Source organism: Caloenas nicobarica, chromosome 9 (genome assembly GCF_036013445.1).
Source record: "Caloenas nicobarica isolate bCalNic1 chromosome 9, bCalNic1.hap1, whole genome shotgun sequence".
Lineage (NCBI taxonomy): Eukaryota > Metazoa > Chordata > Aves > Columbiformes > Columbidae > Caloenas > Caloenas nicobarica.
This window is the reverse complement of record NC_088253.1, coordinates 16,879,884-16,896,579: the sequence shown is the minus strand read 5'-3', so window position 1 is coordinate 16,896,579 and position 16,696 is coordinate 16,879,884. Positions and strand designations below refer to the sequence as shown.

Sequence of the window (16,696 nt, the reverse complement as noted above, 5' to 3'; positions counted from 1 at the left end):
CAGTATCTTCCACCAATAGACACAAGTCTAACCAAGTTAAACTCCATCTTGGTTTAATTCCAACAAGTCCCACTTGGACCTGGATGAGAGCTTCAGTTCCCTGGTTTTTTCGCCTATATCATCTCAGCTAAAACACCCATCTCTTCCCTGCAAACCCCAATTTCCTTCATGACCCTTAATAGGACTGAATATAGCAGGATCAAAATACAAGGGATGGAAAATAGGATTTCTTTCAGAAAATTGTCTGATGCTGTGGAGTCGCTAATCAGTGGACAAGCTATCCATGTTTTCCTAAATAAACCATTTGAGCCATGTCTAAAGGGAATATCCTTTATGCCTGGCCCTGAAAAGCAGCTGTCAGGTGACGGCAGGGCAGCGGGAATCCCCGGTACAGCCCTCCCTGACGCCGTCGGGGTCCCATGGGCTGCCTGGTGTGGCTGCGGGGGACGCCTCAGGGGGACAGAGCCGCAGACCCCCCTGGTGACCCTCCCTGGGGGCCGGTCCAGGCAGCATCTCTCCTCCAGTCCCCAGAACAAACCTGGAGCTTGGGAAGGGTGTAAGGAGCATCCCATGGCAGAGAGACAGGAGAAATGTAAAAGTGTCTTTTAATATAAATATAAATCCATCTGAAGGGCTCCAGGAGGGGACCATGCCCTGCCAGGGATGCCCAGTGGGCTCAGTGGGGACCGTGGGCGCCAGTGCCCGGGGACCGCGGGGCATCGGCCGGGCACCCCGCGGCTGGCAGGGCTAGAGCCGCGGCAGCAGCAGCGGCAGGGCCAGCAGGGCCAGCAGCCGGGGCCGCGGGGGGGTGGCCGCGCCGCGCAGCGTGGCCTGGTTGGTTTCGGCGGCCGGAGAGCCGCGGGTGCTGGCCAGGCGTCCCCGGGCGCTGCACAGCTCCTGCAGGTTCCCCTGGAACTGGATCTTGCGGGATTCCTGGCGCAGCGATTCCCAGATGGCGGCTGCTTCCTCGGGGCAGCTTGACAGCACCTCGCTGGCGCAGGCGTGGAAGTCGTCCCAGGACCTGGGGAGATGGGCAGGAGTGAGGGGGGCCACTGGTGGCTGTCCTGGCAGCTCCCCCGGGGACGGGGACACTCACTTGCAGATGGTGTCCAGCTCCTGCGCCTCCTCGCCACCCTCCTCCCGCTGCTGCCGGACACTCTGGGCCATGCTGTCCCCCAGGCTGATGAGGCAGCTGGCAAAGCCCTTGTAGATGGTGTCACACTTCCATGCCATGCTGACGGGCTCCTGGCTTGTGGCTGCGGGGGAGAGACAGAGCTGAGCCCCCACAGACCCCCTGACAGCCATCACCTGCCTGGCTCGGGGGCAGGTGTCACCAGACAGGAGTGACACTGAGCTCCAAAATGTGGCAAGGGGTTGACACTCCCTTCCACATCCCACCAGAGCCCCCAGCATCCTCTCCCCAGGCGCTCAGAGTGAACTCCTGGCCCAGGAGCCCAACATGGCACAATGTTATGACCCTGCAAGCGATGCTGCCATTAGCCACAGGGGACAAACGGTGTGCCGGCCGCTTCGCCTCGAGCTCCCGGGCGCTCCCCAGAGCCATCTGTCTCTCAGCTTTTATCCCCTAACAGCAAAGATTAATTTGGGACTACAACACACAAAAAAAAAATCCAAACAAAAGCAAAGACTCGACAAGCTGGAGTCCCTGCAGTGGGCAGGAAGGGGAAGGAGGAAAGGGAAAGGGGGAAGGAGGAAGATGAAGGGGAAAAGGGAAGGAAAAAGGGAAGGATAAAGGGAAAAGGAAGGAAAAGGAGAAGGGGAAAGAAAAGCACAAAAGGAAGAGGCACACGTGCAACTCCAGCTGCTTCACCCTGGGAAGCCCCAGTTTCCTGCTCTGCTCCACAAGGGATGCGTCACCAGGACTGGCTGAACCCCAGTGCTGGCCAAGAGACAATGGGTGACAGGATGTGTTAGGGATCAATACAAGGCGTGTGGCTGGGTCACAGGGAAACGCTGCATGGTTGACTGGGCTCAGCCCCAGGGGTCCTGCAGGGCCATGTCACAGGAGCTGCAAGACTTTTGGGATGCTAAAAAGGCATGAGGACTGTCCTAGAGGGGTCCCCTGCGGGAAGAAGCCCCCAGAAGCAGTTGCCAAGGCAGCCAGGATGTCTCCAGGGAGCTGTGTGCCATGCCGCTGGCATTCCATGCCTGTGCCCCTGGAACAAGGCCTTGAGTAAAGTGGCTTTGGCCAAGACTAACAGCGAGGCAAGCCTGAAACCTCAGCCTATCACGGAGCATGATGGGTGCTCGTGACAAGAAGCCCCTCGACCATATCACCAAGGAAAGTCTTGGATTGATGTCAGCTATGTGGGTCACAAATAGCGCAGGTATCGATGGAGAAAGCTGGATCCGTTGCTCCTCTTTTGACCCAGCCAGGCAACAAGCACATGTCCAATCAGCCCATGGACACGTTCGCTGGTCACAGCAGCAGACGCCTTCCCTCAGCTGGCTGGTCCCTGCCACAGCCTGATTTTCCACCTCCCGGGCTGCTCCAGTGCCCAGTGTGAGCCCTCCCCTCTGCCCAGCTCCCTTGGTGTGAGGCTGGGCAGGGCAGGCAGGAAGGAGAATCCAGGAGACCAAATCACCTCTGCTAGCCCACCACAAACCCAGGTGGGAAAAGCCTGTCCCCGGCTCCGGCAGAGCAAGAGCCCCGAGGAAAATGTAGGGAGGGAGTTTCCAGGGTGCTGCACAGCATTGCTGGCTCCAAGCGAGCACCGACGCAGCCGTCCTGCTTCTGGGGAAGAGCCTGAACTACCCACCCTCCAAGCCTGAAAACTGTCCCAGGCTGGTGGTCTCTGTCCTCCACCCTCTGTGCAGCACCAGACCAGTTTAGCCCCCAGGCTCCTGCACCCCTCTTTGGGGTAGGGATGTTGCTGGGCAGCGCTGTGCCCGGAGCTGGACGGTGTCTTCCCTTGGCTCCGGGAGGAGAAGAACGTGGAGGTGGCACATCGGTGGTGACAAGATGCAGGATTGACCATTCCCCAGCGGGAACTCTCCGTGCCCCAGCTGAGGCAGGGCAGGCAGGGGGCTCGGCGGGCAGGGCTGACTCGGGACAGCGCTCCAGGCTGGAGAGCTGGACCCGAGGACCATCCCGGCCAGGGCAGAGGGATCCGCGGGCAGTGCTGCGAAGCCGCTTTCCTCCTTGCCCAGCACTGCAGGACGGGGTGATGATGGATCGCTGAGCCTCGGGGCAACCGGGCACCCCGCTCCCCGCAGCTAGAGAGCAATGAAGCCGGAGGTCCCGCTCCCACCCGCCAACCTCTCCCAGTGTCCGCGGGGACAGCCCGGGGATGCCCGACCCGCAGCCCCCGGCACGGAGCGGCTCCCGGGGCCCCGGTCCCCCGGCGACACTCACCGAGGTGCAGAAGCAGCGGCCACACGACGCCCAGCAGCCGCCAGCAGCCGCAGTCCATGGTGCGGACCCCGCCGCCGTGTGCTCCGTGTGCTCCGCGCTCCGCCGCCGGCGGCAGCCCCGGCCCCGCCGCGCCGCCCCCAGCCCCGCCCCGGCCCCCCGGCACTCCCAGCCCCGGGCTGAGCCCTCCCTGCCCGCCCCCGCGGCTGCTGGAGGAGCCCCCCGGAGCTGGACCCCAAACCGCGCAGCCCCGGGGGGTGCAGCAGCAGGAAACGCTTTTGCTGTGAAAAGGAGAATTACAGCAAAGCCCTCCCGGCTCTCCCGGGATGGAAAAGTGATACACCTGCCTGGATTCACCCAGGAAAGCTCAAGCAGAGACTCGGGGAAAGATCTGGGAAAAGAAAGAGGATCCCAGCCCCTCGCCTCAGGCTCCAGCCCACAGAGCATCCCTCCAATAGGTTTCATGTGCTTCCAAAGGCTACACAGTCTTCCCTCCATGGTACAACAGACGGAAGTCCCCATGTTTTTTCTCAAAAAGTTGTTTATTGAATTGTTCTTAATGTTATTTCAAAAAAAAAAAAAATTCAAAATTTAGATAAAAAGAAAAACCCTGGTGTAAAATTGAAACTAACATCTGAACCATGGGCATGCTCTGATACACAACAGAACCGAGAGTCCCAGGGGCCGGCGCAGCTTGTGCTGCCTGACCAGCCCCACCCAGAGCCCCTCCTCGGGTCACTTCAGCGGCACCTACACACTCCCCCCCCTGCCCAAAACTGCCTGCACTGTGTAGGATGGGCTGGGCACCCCACTGTGCAGAGCAGATTTGGAGTTAATGAACCCCCTTCTCCCTGCTCAGCGGACATCCTCCCAGCTACTCACCTCACCAGGGAGGAGGAGTTTGAGTCCTTGACTAAGATACAGGTACTAGTTTCTGGTCAACAAGGAGCACGTGTCCGCGGCAGCCCCTTTGCTCAGGGCTCAGCACGAACCTCCCTTCTCCTCTGCTCACGGCAGCAGAATCTGAACCAAAGGGGTAAGAAATCCACCAGCTTCTGCTGAATGTGGCCTGGACTGCCAGCCAGGCCTCAGGGACGGATGGGCAGGTGAAGAAGAGACTTAACTCTCTCAAAAAGAGGCTATTTAGGAAAAATAAGCCAAGTGAGCGTTCAGTGACTATTTGGGACTATACACAGATGGCGTTTGCCTTAGAGACATCACACACATGTTGATAGATTTCCTGGCAAGAGCTCTTAACACAAGCCATACGTGGTTAGTAACTACTGGATCTGCTGGGTGGGCTTCCACAGAGCAACCCACAAGACAGCCAGGTCTTCCTAGGACATGCCGGGGGTGACCAGGCCCTGGAGCATGATCATGAGGCGACGGGCAGGCTTGCTCAGCGTGTTGTGGGGTTCCACCTGGAGGAACTGGAAGAGTTTCTGCCGCACCTGGTTCATGACTGACCCCATGTGGTCTCGGGTGATGGGGTCACTGTGGTCCAGGTGCATCACTGCTTCCTCCAAGTAACTGAAAGAGAGAGACCAGGGTTAGAACCAAACCCAGCCTGCAATCCCAATCTGATTCAGTTCATTTTAGCACTGAAGGTGCACGATTCTGCTCCCCCACCCACCCAAACTCACTGCAGTATGTTCAATCATCAGAAAATAAATGTTACTGACTCACAGCAGAGCCCACCGCTCCCTTCTTCAACACGTAAGGGCAGCCCCCAGCCCGTGCAACACAGCATGGCTGCGTGGAGCAAGAGGCCCACCAACCAGCCAGAGCTCTCTGCAGAGCTGGAGGTGGCACTTGGCCACAGGCCATGCCTGGTCACAGCTCTGTAGATATTTTCTTTGATGCCTTTTTAGCATAAGCAGAATTAGTTACTTATTAGACAGTAAAAAAGCTCAGCAGTGAGGCTTATTTCACATAGGGATGTATTTAAAGTCTCCTTCCAGTTATACCTATGCCTATCCAGGAAGGGGTCCAGGAAGAGGAAGAATTTTACCAACAAGCTGTTCTGAAATTCAGACCATCCATAAACTTTCAAACTGCAGCCTGAGTACGGCAACATGGTCACTGCAAACGGTTTCCACTAACCGACCAGCTTGAACTTAATAGCAGCAACTTTAACTCAGATTACCAGCTCGTCTGTAACTCAAAGCTCTTTTTCAATTTTGCTTGCTTGCTTTATCCCTATTATTAACTTGAGTTAAAAACTCAATTTAAGTAATTTTCCATTCAAGCCACAGTCAAAACCTAGCAAGTTAGTTCTTTAGGGCAGATAAAGGGTTTTGACTCACTCGCTAAAAATGTTCATGGCAAGTATTAGCACAGTCACTATTTTGTCACAGGAGCTTTGCTCAGAACATCAAAGCCATTACTTCCAGAGGCTCCTGCTGCCACCTCCCACTGAGCCTGTCCGGCAGTCACGATGAGAAACTGCTGACACAAAGTCCAGTGATAAGTTAAGAACAGAGGACAGAACGCATTTGCTCCGGATATTGAGCTGCTCAGGAAACATGGCGCTATTCCTCCTTCTGCCTCCACAGGGGAATTGTTCCTTGGCTTAAGGAGATTGCTGCACAGACCACAAACATTTATAGACCACAATCCAGGAGGTAACATCACCTACAGCTGGGTACCCCTTCTACTACAACCTCTGGGCAGCAAAGCTTACCGTGGCAATGCCTACATCTTTTTCCAAGTCACTAGCGGTTGTTTGCAAGCCAGTAACAGGCTACAGAAGCTCCAACCTTCATCAAAGCACCACATTCCACTTCCAGGCAGTGAATTCAAAGCCAGAGCTCGGAACAGGTCTGCACAGTTTCAGACCTGGTGCTCTGAGCATACTCACTTCAACTTCAGTTCTGTACGAGTACCCAGATCCGAGGAGAGCTGCTGAATGAGAGAGAGCAGCACAGGCTGGGACAGCGGGCACGGATGCTGCCCGAATACTTGCTGAGTATCCACGGTCTCGCAGACGTACAGGACCAGGTTGAGATCAGCAGCTGTTAGAGCCTGCAAGGAAGATACAGCCAGAAATGCAGAGGACGTAACAGCAGGTGAGGGACACTGGACGGAGCACGAGGCAGCCCTCTGCCTTGGGGCAGCTCAATGGCTCACCAGCCTCCTCTGGGAGTCAAAATCTCTGCAAACCCCGCTGTGCCTGCAAGCAGGACTGTGTTTAGGCTCAGTCTATGCTCAGAGGACACCTGTTCTAAGCTGAACAGACCACAACCAGACAGAAGGGAGCAGGTTCCAGTTGGCAGCACAGAGCATGGCCGTGTTTGCATCCCCGGCCAGCCCACTGGGCCGGCACTGCTGTTATTCCCAGAGGAGTTTGTCTGCAGCAGCTCAAATGGATCTGCCTATGTATTCAAAGACAAAGGCAAGGTCAAGCCCCAGCTGGTAGATCTGCCTGGAGAGGCTTATGAAGCTGTTGCTCTTCAGGGGTGCACCACGTGCCACCGCTGATGGCAAAACACTCTGGTTTACTGGAGCAGTGACACTGTCACGACAGGGCACCAGCAGGGAAGAAGGAACTTAAGCACCACCAAATCACGGGACTTGCACGGCTCTGGCTCAACCTGCACGAGAGTCCAGCTGCAACCCTGAAGCGGTCTGCTGCCACAGGTCTTCTCAGGCAACTCCTGTGTGAGTTGTGGGATTATGTCCCCAGCTCAAGGAGCACCTTTTTCCCCCACTCCATTCCCCAAGAAGCAGTGTTGCACACTACTAGGCAGCCTCGGTACCTGCTGGAAAGCTTGGTTGAGGTGTCCCTGCTGAAGCAGCTGAAGGATGTGAGTTTGCTGTGACTGGAAATCCAAGTGAGCGGAGGGGATTGGAGTCCCGGCTGCAGAGCGCATTGCCTGGACGATGCTCGAGGTGACAGCTGCTTGCTGCTCCTTCATGGCCAGGCTCACTTCTCCTTTAATAACTCTCTGCACCTGGGCCAAAATAGACTCCTGCATGCTGGGAAAAAAGGAAAAAAAAAAAAAAAAGCACAACAAATGGGCATCTCTGAAAATGAAGAGCTGAAGAAAAACATTGCACAAAGCTTGTACCAGCGAGAATGCTCAGGCTTGCTTGCTTATTGTACTGTGGCTACCAAAAGGTTAATACAAATTGCGCTGAGACACAGGCATGAGAAATAATGCTGTGTGAGGTAGCTCTGTGGCCAACACCACCATATCCCAGGGTGTATGTGGAAGATGTTGGGATTCTGTGTGGGAAAGTGATGTTTCAGGGAACTAAGTCTCTCATTGTACAGCATTTTAAGTCTTTAATGTCTCTGGCTTACAAGCATGGCTACTGAGCTTGAGGTTCAGCCCTGAACGGTCCCAGTTTTCTACATCAGATCTGTTAGATGCAGTTCCCTTGCCTGCAGATGACACCTTTAGTATGAGAACACGTTTCCACTGAGCCACTGACTTCTCCACAAAAGATCAGTTCATAGCGTAGGCTCTGCTGCTGTGTGTCACACCTTTTCCCCGCAAGGGGTGGATCTTCCCCATTTATAAAGGGTAAAAAGCATCCCACTTGCTCTACCACAGGTGGAACAGCAGGACTTCCCTGGGAGCACACACAGCCTGTGCGATGAGACCAGAATTTAGACTGGTAGCGTTCCTGGCAAGTCTGCTCTGCATTGAAGACCTCGATGCGCTCTTACATACGTTCTACTGGCTTAAAATAGACAGGTGCATTCTGCCCCACAGGTGACCACTGACCAGCCTGGCAACCTGCCACCAGCTTCACGGTGTGAATGTGTTGAAGGCACCACCAGGATCACATCTTGAAACCAGGATGGCCAAGCACAAACTGCTGCAAAGCAGTTGGGAGGACAGAGTAGCTTGCAGAAACTGTTGGTGTGCCAGAGGACACAGAGTAAAGAAGAAAAGCTCTCAGAGACCAGAAGAACATTTCAGAACAGGAAGGCTAGTGAGAATTGAGTGAGCTTTTGAGCTGCCCTAGGTCCTTCTGCCCTGCAACAAGCACACAGGACACTGTGAAAAGCAGGCCCTGAGCTCCCACACGCAGCAGCAATACCTGGTTGTTACAAACCTTCCGTGGTCTTTTGTTTTGTGCCCTACAGGGCAAGTTACACCAGCCCAGAAACTTTGTCCTACTGTGCAGAGAGCCAACAAGCAGCCCTACAGCGGCAAATGGCTTGCTCCACAATGAGCAGGGAGAGGTTTTTGTTACACACACATATGCCTTCCACTGACATCTCTCTCCACAAGCCCAGCTGCCAACTTACTTGCCCACGATAATATGCAGCTGGTGCTGCACCTCAGCATGGACGCTGGCTGCGATGGTGGAAGCCAACTGCTCGGTGGTGCTCTGGAAGGTGCTGATGAGCTGTCGAAGCTGATTCAGCAGTGGGTCCCGGGCCTCCTGTTCTCGTACCTTCTTGTTCTTCAAGTGATTCTCAAGCTGCTGGATATCTGCAGCAATGAGAAAGGAGGATGTTTGCGCCGTTGGTACCCGCAGAGATGGTCAGGGCAGAAATCCAGCTGCTAGGCTCTACATGTTCTCCAGCAGAACCAATTACTGAGCCAGTGTACAAGCGCAGGAGAAAGCGAAGAATACACAAGCCTTGTTGTGGCTGTGTTACACTAACCTAGAAACCCTGCTTTCAGCCTCCCCATCATGCAAGATTACATGACACAGCAACAAAACCATGAGTTCTCTTGCAACAGACCTTTACAGGTGCTGTTTGTTCAGGGCAAGATAAAGGTGGGAGTGAGGGTATTTTATTTCATAAACAGTGTGAGTTGTGATCTGCATTAGTGATGGAGTTCAATGCCAATGAACAAACAGAAGGAAGATTTCTGGAAAAAAAAAACGTCTGCAGAGATCAAAAATCTTTGTTTTAAAATATTTTATGAACTGGTCTGATCTAAAGGGAGAAAAATATAAGCTCTATTTATTTGTGGGAGAGTTGTGAGGAAAAGGAAGGGTGCAAAATAAACAGCAGCTGGAGACACTGCAGATCTATGGACAAGTTGCTGTGCCAGCACCAGCCAACTTCAGGCCCCCTCAGAAGCCAGCTCTGCAGCATAATACCTGTCTGGCCTCCAAGAAGGCCAAGGAACTGGACCCCAAGCCTGAGAAGAGCAAATATCCTCTCCAGTGCATCAGTGTAGTCTGCATATGTGTAGTTTTCCTAATTTAAGAGTATAGTTCTCTTTTTTCCAGCTTGACCATGCCTACACTGTCCAGCCACTATTTAACCCCAATCATCCCTGCACTCTTCTCTAAACCTTCCCCAGTTCCATTACCCCTCTGAGATGAGGGCCCAGCTGCAGAACTTCTACCCTCTCCATACATCATCTTTCAGATGTCAGGATGAGGTAATCCCATACCTGGTCTTTTCTACTCAAGAGATAAAGTCACAGATTCACAGAATGAGGCCAAGTGTTTTGCTGCATGGACTACAAAAGTCAGAGGTGAATATCTGTCCTTATAGCACCACAAAAACCTCTTCACTCCTCTTTCCATTTCCCAAGTATGAAATGGAGGATGCAGACAGGCCAAGAGGTTAAACAGTCACCAGTGAATCTCTGAAAGTGAAAGACCTAAGAAAAGGCCACTTTTGTCAGCCACTAATGCAGAGAAAACTCAGGGAAGAAAATCCACTCACATTCCTGTGTGCCCTGCTTGAAGGTGTCATTGATTTGCTGGAACATGGACTGGCAGCTCTTCTCGAAGGCCGGCAACACGACGCTCTGAAACGCTTCCCTGTAAGCTGACTGGATTGGCCCCTGCAGGGTATCAGCCGTTGCTCTCACAACACTATCTGTAAGGTTCTTCCAAGCACACACAGAACAGATTCCAGAAAATTAACAACAGCCTGCTGCAGGATAAAGATGTGAACAAACGCTGTAGGTCCCTGCAACACACCCACACCAGATAAGGACAGCCCAGTGTTAGAAGCATGTACTGTCCAAGTCTTTCTGCTGACCAGGCTGCACCGTGGCTCCAGCGGTCAGAGCACCCGCTTGATGAGGGGCTGCCCGAGAGCTTCACCGTTGCCCTGGAGTTCAGCTGCAGAGCAAGGGAAGATGGCACAGACAAGCACAGCTCCCTTCCCCTTCCCCAGCTTCCCTCCCACAACCCACCGTGCCCCCGCCAAGGTAACAAGCTTCTCCTCCCTAAATAATGTAGAAATGGAGAACAGAGTGGAGCACAGAAGAGCCAGTCAAACTTTTGTCACTTGGCTGATTGAATGGGCCCTGAAAACCACTGCTGTAGTGACAATCTCTGCTCTAGTAGAAAATGAACAACTTGGTAAATGAAAGAAAGGGCTAATGAGGCAAAGCAGGCAGGAGAGTATACAATCAGCTCGCTCTCCTGATAAAATCATCAAAGAGCTTTGACCACTGGCAGCTAAACTGACCTTACATGGAGATATAGGTGAGGGGAGGAGGTATGAGGAGTCACTACCCAAGCAGGTGACAACTCAGTGTCCCCAGGAAAAGCTACAGGCTGGTTCTCCTTACCTTTGATTTCACTAGCTTGGTGATACTCTCTTTCAGTGTCCCCTCAACAGCAGTGAGCTTGGCAGTAATAGTGTTACTTAGCTGGCCAGCGACAGGGTCCATGCTCTTGGAAATGCCTGGGTACAACACAAACATGCCAAAGTTGCAGCTTTAAGCCTAGAGTCACACTTCAAAAGCCAAAAAAGAAGATGGAGTCAAGCTCTCCTTGGACAGGACACAGCGAGGGACAACAGTCACAAGCTCTGGCTTGGAAAGCTAAGGCTGGACATTAGGAGAAACTTTTTGCGAGGAAGGTGATACAGCTCCGGAAGTCACCAGAGAGGCTGCGGAATCTCTGCCTTTGAAGGTTTTCAGGACTTGCCCAAAGTCATAGCTGAACTGATCTAGAATAGTGGGTAGTCCTGCTTCAAGCAGAATGGTGGACACTAATGGCTGCAGAAGGCTTTCCCACCAGCATTTATTGGAAAATTTCCTTACATGGATGGTACCTGTGCACCAAGGAAGGGCAAAGACAAGTTTAAGTTTGCTCCAGTCAAGTCTAAATATTTCCAAACTCTTTAGTGTCTTTTGCCTTCCTCCACCAAACAGACCCCAGGAGCTTTATGGATTATGATGGGAGGTCAGACCACACTCTCTGGACAGGCATCCCCTCTGGGAGCCTCGTACTCCTTCCCAACCACAACTCCTCACATTACAGTGGGGCCCACAGCAGTTTAAAGTGCAATGAGTAGCCTTCGCATAACCTAACTCCTACTTCATATGGTGCCAACACTTTGACGCAGGATGCTTTCGATCCCCACAGGGATAACCATAGGGATCCACCTTCAAAACCGAGGCAGCACCACTCACATTGGGGTACGGTCTTCTTCATCTCCTCACGAACGGTCCTCTCCAGGCGGTTACACACAGCAGTGGAAAGGGACTGAGAGAGCTGCTGAGACAGATGCTCCTGGAGCTGCCCATTGCGCTGCTGCCCTTCTGTCAGCGCTCGGTCTAGTCTCCTCTCTAATGAGAACGTGTGTTAAGGAGCACAAACAACGCATTTCCTCTCTACCCTCAACACTCCTGTCCACAAAGATGGACACTAGCCTCACTGCCAGAGGCTCGGTGAGAGCAAATTTGCAGCTCTGGTGAAAGAGAGGTCTATATAACATTGCTGATGTGTTTCTGTAAACAACAGGGTGCTCTTAAGCAAACGATCAGGGTGAGGGAAGAGCTCTGAAGGGCACAACAGAAAAGCCAAACAACTAAAAGAAGCTCAGCAATAGTGCTCTCTGCACATTGTGGGTTAACTTAACTGCCCCATAGGCAGCTCAGCCCCACACAGCTGCTCACTTGTTCCTCTGCAGCAAGATGGGGGAGAGAACAGGAAAGGTAAAAGTGAGAAAGCTCAAAGGTTGAGATAAAGACAGTTTAGCAGGTAAAGCAAAAGCTGCACATGCGAGCCAAGCAAAACAAGGAATTAATTTCCTACTTTCCACCAGCGAGCAGGTGTTCAGCCGTCCCCGAGAGAGCAGGGCTCCATCACGCCTAACGGTGACTCGGGAAAAAACGGGCATCACTCCGAATGTCCCCTTCCTCCTCCTTTCCCTCAGCTGTTACTGCCGAGCACAACGTCACACAGTGTGGGACATCCCTTTGGTCAGTCAGGGTCAGCTGTCCCAGCTGCGTCTCCTCCCTACTTCTTGCCCACAACCAGCCCACTCGCTGGTGGAACAGCACGAGATGCAGAGAAGGCCTTGACAGGGTTTAGCAATAGCAAAACCGTCAGAGTTATCAACCTTGTTTTGGTCACAAATCCAAAACATATCACCATTCGAGCTGCTATGAAGAAAATTAACTCTATCCCAGCCAAAACTACTACAGAAACCAAGAAGTATCAGTTCTTCTCTGTTTTATTTCTGTATTTCTTGCCCTGAGAAAGGCACCGAGAAGAACTGAAACAGTCACATTGAAGCCAGGCAACTTCACTGCATTTATGGCCCATGCCACCAAGGTCCCTGAACTTTCTCAGCTTTCTTCATGTCTCTAGTCTGCCTCACAGCCCTCCACCCCTGTGCTCCCATGTAACATTTGCAAACAAGGATACGCTCCTGCTCCTGCTGGGAGTCGATCACCCTCTCCACGTGGCCCATCAGGGAACTCTGGATGGCATCCAGGTGATCCGTGAGTCTCTGCAGCAGCTCCATCTGGTTCTGACGCAGCTCAGAGAGCTCCCGCTGTTGGCTCCTCAATATGCACATCAGCTCATCCTGGAACTCTGGTGTCATCTGTGCGTGGAGAGGACAAGCATTCATTTCTAACAGGACTGGAGGTCAGTCAAGCTTTCTGCTAGATTTTAAGTCAACCCCTCTGCCTAGGACCGAAGCATAACATGAAGCAGAAAACAGGGCCAGCTTAATGCCCATTTCTAAGACATCTACCCCAAGAAATAAACTGACAAAGCAAAGTACATGAAGTTCCCACATGGAATTCATAAATGGTTGCTTAGAATATCCTCAACTGTTTACATTCAAGACCCTCTTCAAAGCTCTGGCATCTAAAAGAAAACAAGATAACAGATCCTACTCACTTTTGGCCAGGTACTGAGAGGGAATGTTTAGGCCTCTGAATGTAAATATTGACCTCAAACAATTATGAAGAGATCTGTGGAGTCCACAGAGTAAGGAGGAGGTTCCCTAGAGCACTTTTTCAGGTCTTTCACTTATTTATGAATAACCAAACAACTGGAGAAATACATATCTATAGTTCATTGTCTCTCCACCTGCTGAAAATATCTAAAGGAGGAACAGACTCAAAGGCAGTTTAAGAAGTGTACGCAACTTGGCTTGAGAGCATTTTCTGCCAGATAAAAAGGTACTATCAACAGGGATAAGAAATTCAACAGGCCAGTCCCACTGTGACCCTTACTTTGCTGGGAACACCCTATTCTGCTGCAGACACACGCGAGTCATCTCAGCAGGGAAGAGGCAATAAGCAGTATCGTCTTGGCTGACAAAGGGCTTGTGAAAACCCAGAAATGCACAACGATACGCAAAGGCGAGAAGGAAGCCACCAGTCTGGACAGCACTGAGCAGCTCCTTCTCTGCTGCATAAGTCAGAGAACAGAGCAAAGCCGAGCCCAAGCGCAGCCCCGTCTCAGCCTGCTCGGGCACAGGGGGGGCCCACGGCACTCCAAGAACTGGGGTGAACTTTCTCTCAGGTCTTCAGTGAGACAGTAAATAAATAGAGCTGAAGCATCACACCCTTGGGACGGACTGCAGAGCAGCTCTGGCTCACCCGGTTGTTAGATGATCTTGGTGACTGGTTCACGTCCCTGGGGAAAAAAAAAAGTAGTAATCCAATTATGTCAATTAATTGCTCTTATTATACAAAACAGATCACACATTTTACGTTTGCTTTAGGTTTTACACTCCAGCTCATACGTCTGTTTTGCCTAGTAGAACATGAAGGGCGAGGGGAAGGTGATGAAATCCCAGACCTTGCAGCACTGTGACTCCATCATCTGCACTATCCGCAGGCCCCAAGTTCCTTACACCCTTGTCCCTTCGCAAGGAGAAGATTTGAACCAAGTCTTAATAAGGACTGTTACAAAGATCAATGCACATTGATTATTCAGTTTTGTCCAAATTCAAAGACAGGCATGGCTTTGCTAAACCACTTTCAAAGGTGTCCTGATATTTTACAAAGGAAAAACTACCACCCATTTGTTAAATATAGAATCTAGAATGATTCCAGCTCTCAAGGTGAAGAAACTAGTGATGCATTCCAGTATATACAGCAGAATGAAGAAATATCACTGAACTGATCCACTAATATTGCATGTGTCCATCAAAGTCACAAATTTATGAACATTGAAACACTACCAGAAGGAAAACACACATTTGTCATTCCCAGACAGCATCCATTCAGCGACTTTAAAAGGTCTGAGGCAGGAAAAATGAAAGGTATTTCTCAGGCTAAGAGTTTCTGGGTGTCACAGTACAGGACCACAGCCAGAAACCTAATGCCATAGCCCATCTTTGTTGTAATCTGCACAGCTAGAGATCCAAATCATGGAGTTATGGGAACACGAGAAGGGGACAGAGAGCCCTGTGCAGAAGTTGTGCTGCTCTCCTCACGTTAATGCAGATAGATTAGTCTAATTTGCCATGGGCAGATCTTTCCAGTCACCACTTTTCACTTACAAGACACATGGGCACGTTTAGAAAGACACAAAAGCAGCAAGTGGGTAACAAATGATCAATATTTTTGAACAAGGGCACTGTGCCAGTGTTTAGAAGCCCATTAGAAATGGAGACTATGGTAAGCTGTACTCAAGCATTACAGCTCCAAAGAAACCTTCAGTGAAACTTGCAAATGGAACCAATGTCCCCCCCACAATGTGAAATTTACCTCCCACACATTTTTCTGATGCCCAGGCTACATTCTGGGTTTTGAGTCCCAGCCGGAAAGGTAGTGCAGAACCTACTCCCCCACCCCTGCGTGGCAGGCAGCATCTGGTACCCAGCAACATTTTCTGTGGTGTTACTGCCATTTGCAAAATGGGGTGAGGGTTGGGAGCACTTGGCCACAGCCCAGGTCAGACCTGGGTTTTGCTGCTAATGGCAAGATCAAGTTATGGCCCTAGAGGGGGAAGGTGTGCCAATTTGATGGGTTAGCCCCACAGCCACCTGGGTCCTGGCAAGCCCAGCGTACCCGTCATCTTTCTTGCCCTTCCGCTTCAGCTTTGGGGAAGCCCGAGGGGACACCTTGGTTTTCCAGTCCTTCACAGGTAGCCTCTGCGTAGACGCTTTGGCACCGAATCCACCTGACGTAGATGCCAAGCTCGCAACTTCATCATCATGGTCACTGCGAAAGAACAGCAGGGGAGAGGACATCACTTGCAATACTGGACAGCATCAGCCTTCACTAGCGGGAGGGGACTCACACTCAGCTCTTCATCCACACACCACCAGAGTCACACAGCTGAGGACACCCACCACCTTGATCCCTAACACAGAGACCTCTACAGAGCTCAGCACATGCTGCTCTATTTTCATCCCGGTCTGCTCAGGCTGAGCTCAAGCACTGCACAGCAAGAGTTGAAGGGTCTCTGCATTAGGTACAACTGTGATCCAGGCAGTGTGGTGGGATGATGCCTGTTCTTGCTGCATAAACACACGAGCACATAAGCCCTAGGATGTGACGCTGACCCCGCAGGGGACACAAGCTCAGCATATCCTTACAGCTTTACAGACAGAAAAGCACTTAACGCAGGGAGTATTGCAGGAACAGAGGAGAATCAGAGCCTAGGAAGTGCGCGATCCTCAGCACCTTGGAGTCTTTCAGCTGCTGACCAGCCATCCAATACAGGCTGCATGTTTTAATCTGAATTAAGCGTGGATTATGAATGAACCCTCAGCAGTCATGCAGGGCTGAGTTACCAGGCACACAGAACGTGCCCATGGAGCTTTAGGGCGTTGCATGAATGAGCAAAGACATCAAAAGCAAGAAACTAGCTCCTGAGATACTCTCACTACCTTATTTAAGGCACAGTATTTGGAAACTGGTCCCATAATAGGTTTTCACTGGTAATTAAATCAAACTTGTCCACACTCTCAGGAACAGAAGAGTCAAACCATTCCCTGCAGAGAGTAAACTGGACAATGCCCAGAGGCCAATCCTGCAATCAGCTAAAGTCATCAGAACATTACAGAAGATGGACTGCACACACACATTAAGTCAGGAGACAAAGCAAAGACATTCACCCCACACGTGATGGCTTGCTGGGGACAGAAGCATGAATGCAGCCTGAACTGAGTCCATGCAGGGC

General features: G+C 51.8%; 2 protein-coding genes across 2 annotated transcripts in view; both read right to left on the bottom strand.

Moving 5' to 3' along the window:
• Positions 1-747: 747 nt before the first annotated feature.
• NRN1L (neuritin 1 like) lies at positions 748-3,434 on the bottom strand. Its single transcript, XM_065641246.1, has 3 exons — positions 3,377-3,434; positions 1,097-1,256; positions 748-1,021 (listed from the first exon to the last, which is right to left on the bottom strand). The coding sequence occupies exons 1-3, from the start codon at positions 3,432-3,434 to the stop codon at positions 748-750; spliced, it is 492 nt and encodes a 163-aa protein (XP_065497318.1).
• Positions 3,435-3,949: 515 nt separating this feature from the next.
• The window catches only part of EDC4 (enhancer of mRNA decapping 4), a 35,979-nt gene continuing 23,232 nt past the window's right edge, over positions 3,950-16,696 (bottom strand). Inside the window, exons 20-29 of the mRNA XM_065641026.1 lie at positions 15,580-15,732; positions 14,161-14,197; positions 12,971-13,151; positions 11,731-11,886; positions 10,882-10,997; positions 10,023-10,188; positions 8,637-8,823; positions 7,132-7,351; positions 6,234-6,397; positions 3,950-4,903 (exon numbers count right to left, since the gene is read on the bottom strand). Of these exons, the coding sequence (XP_065497098.1) occupies positions 4,711-4,903; positions 6,234-6,397; positions 7,132-7,351; positions 8,637-8,823; positions 10,023-10,188; positions 10,882-10,997; positions 11,731-11,886; positions 12,971-13,151; positions 14,161-14,197; positions 15,580-15,732 (1,573 nt within the window). The 3' untranslated portion in view covers positions 3,950-4,710. The remainder of the gene's footprint in view (positions 4,904-6,233; positions 6,398-7,131; positions 7,352-8,636; positions 8,824-10,022; positions 10,189-10,881; positions 10,998-11,730; positions 11,887-12,970; positions 13,152-14,160; positions 14,198-15,579; positions 15,733-16,696) is intronic.

Excerpts from the sequence above, each read along its gene's own strand:
- NRN1L (XM_065641246.1), bottom strand. The coding sequence starts at position 3,434 with ATGGACTGCGGCTGCTGGCGGCTGCTGGGCGTCGTGTGGCCGCTGCTT. Across the intron at positions 1,257-3,376 it reads GCCGCTGCTTCTGCACCTCG|CCACAAGCCAGGAGCCCGTC; the intron begins GTGAGTGTCGCC and ends TCTCCCCCGCAG. Across the intron at positions 1,022-1,096 it reads GAGCTGGACACCATCTGCAA|GTCCTGGGACGACTTCCACG; the intron begins GTGAGTGTCCCC and ends CCATCTCCCCAG.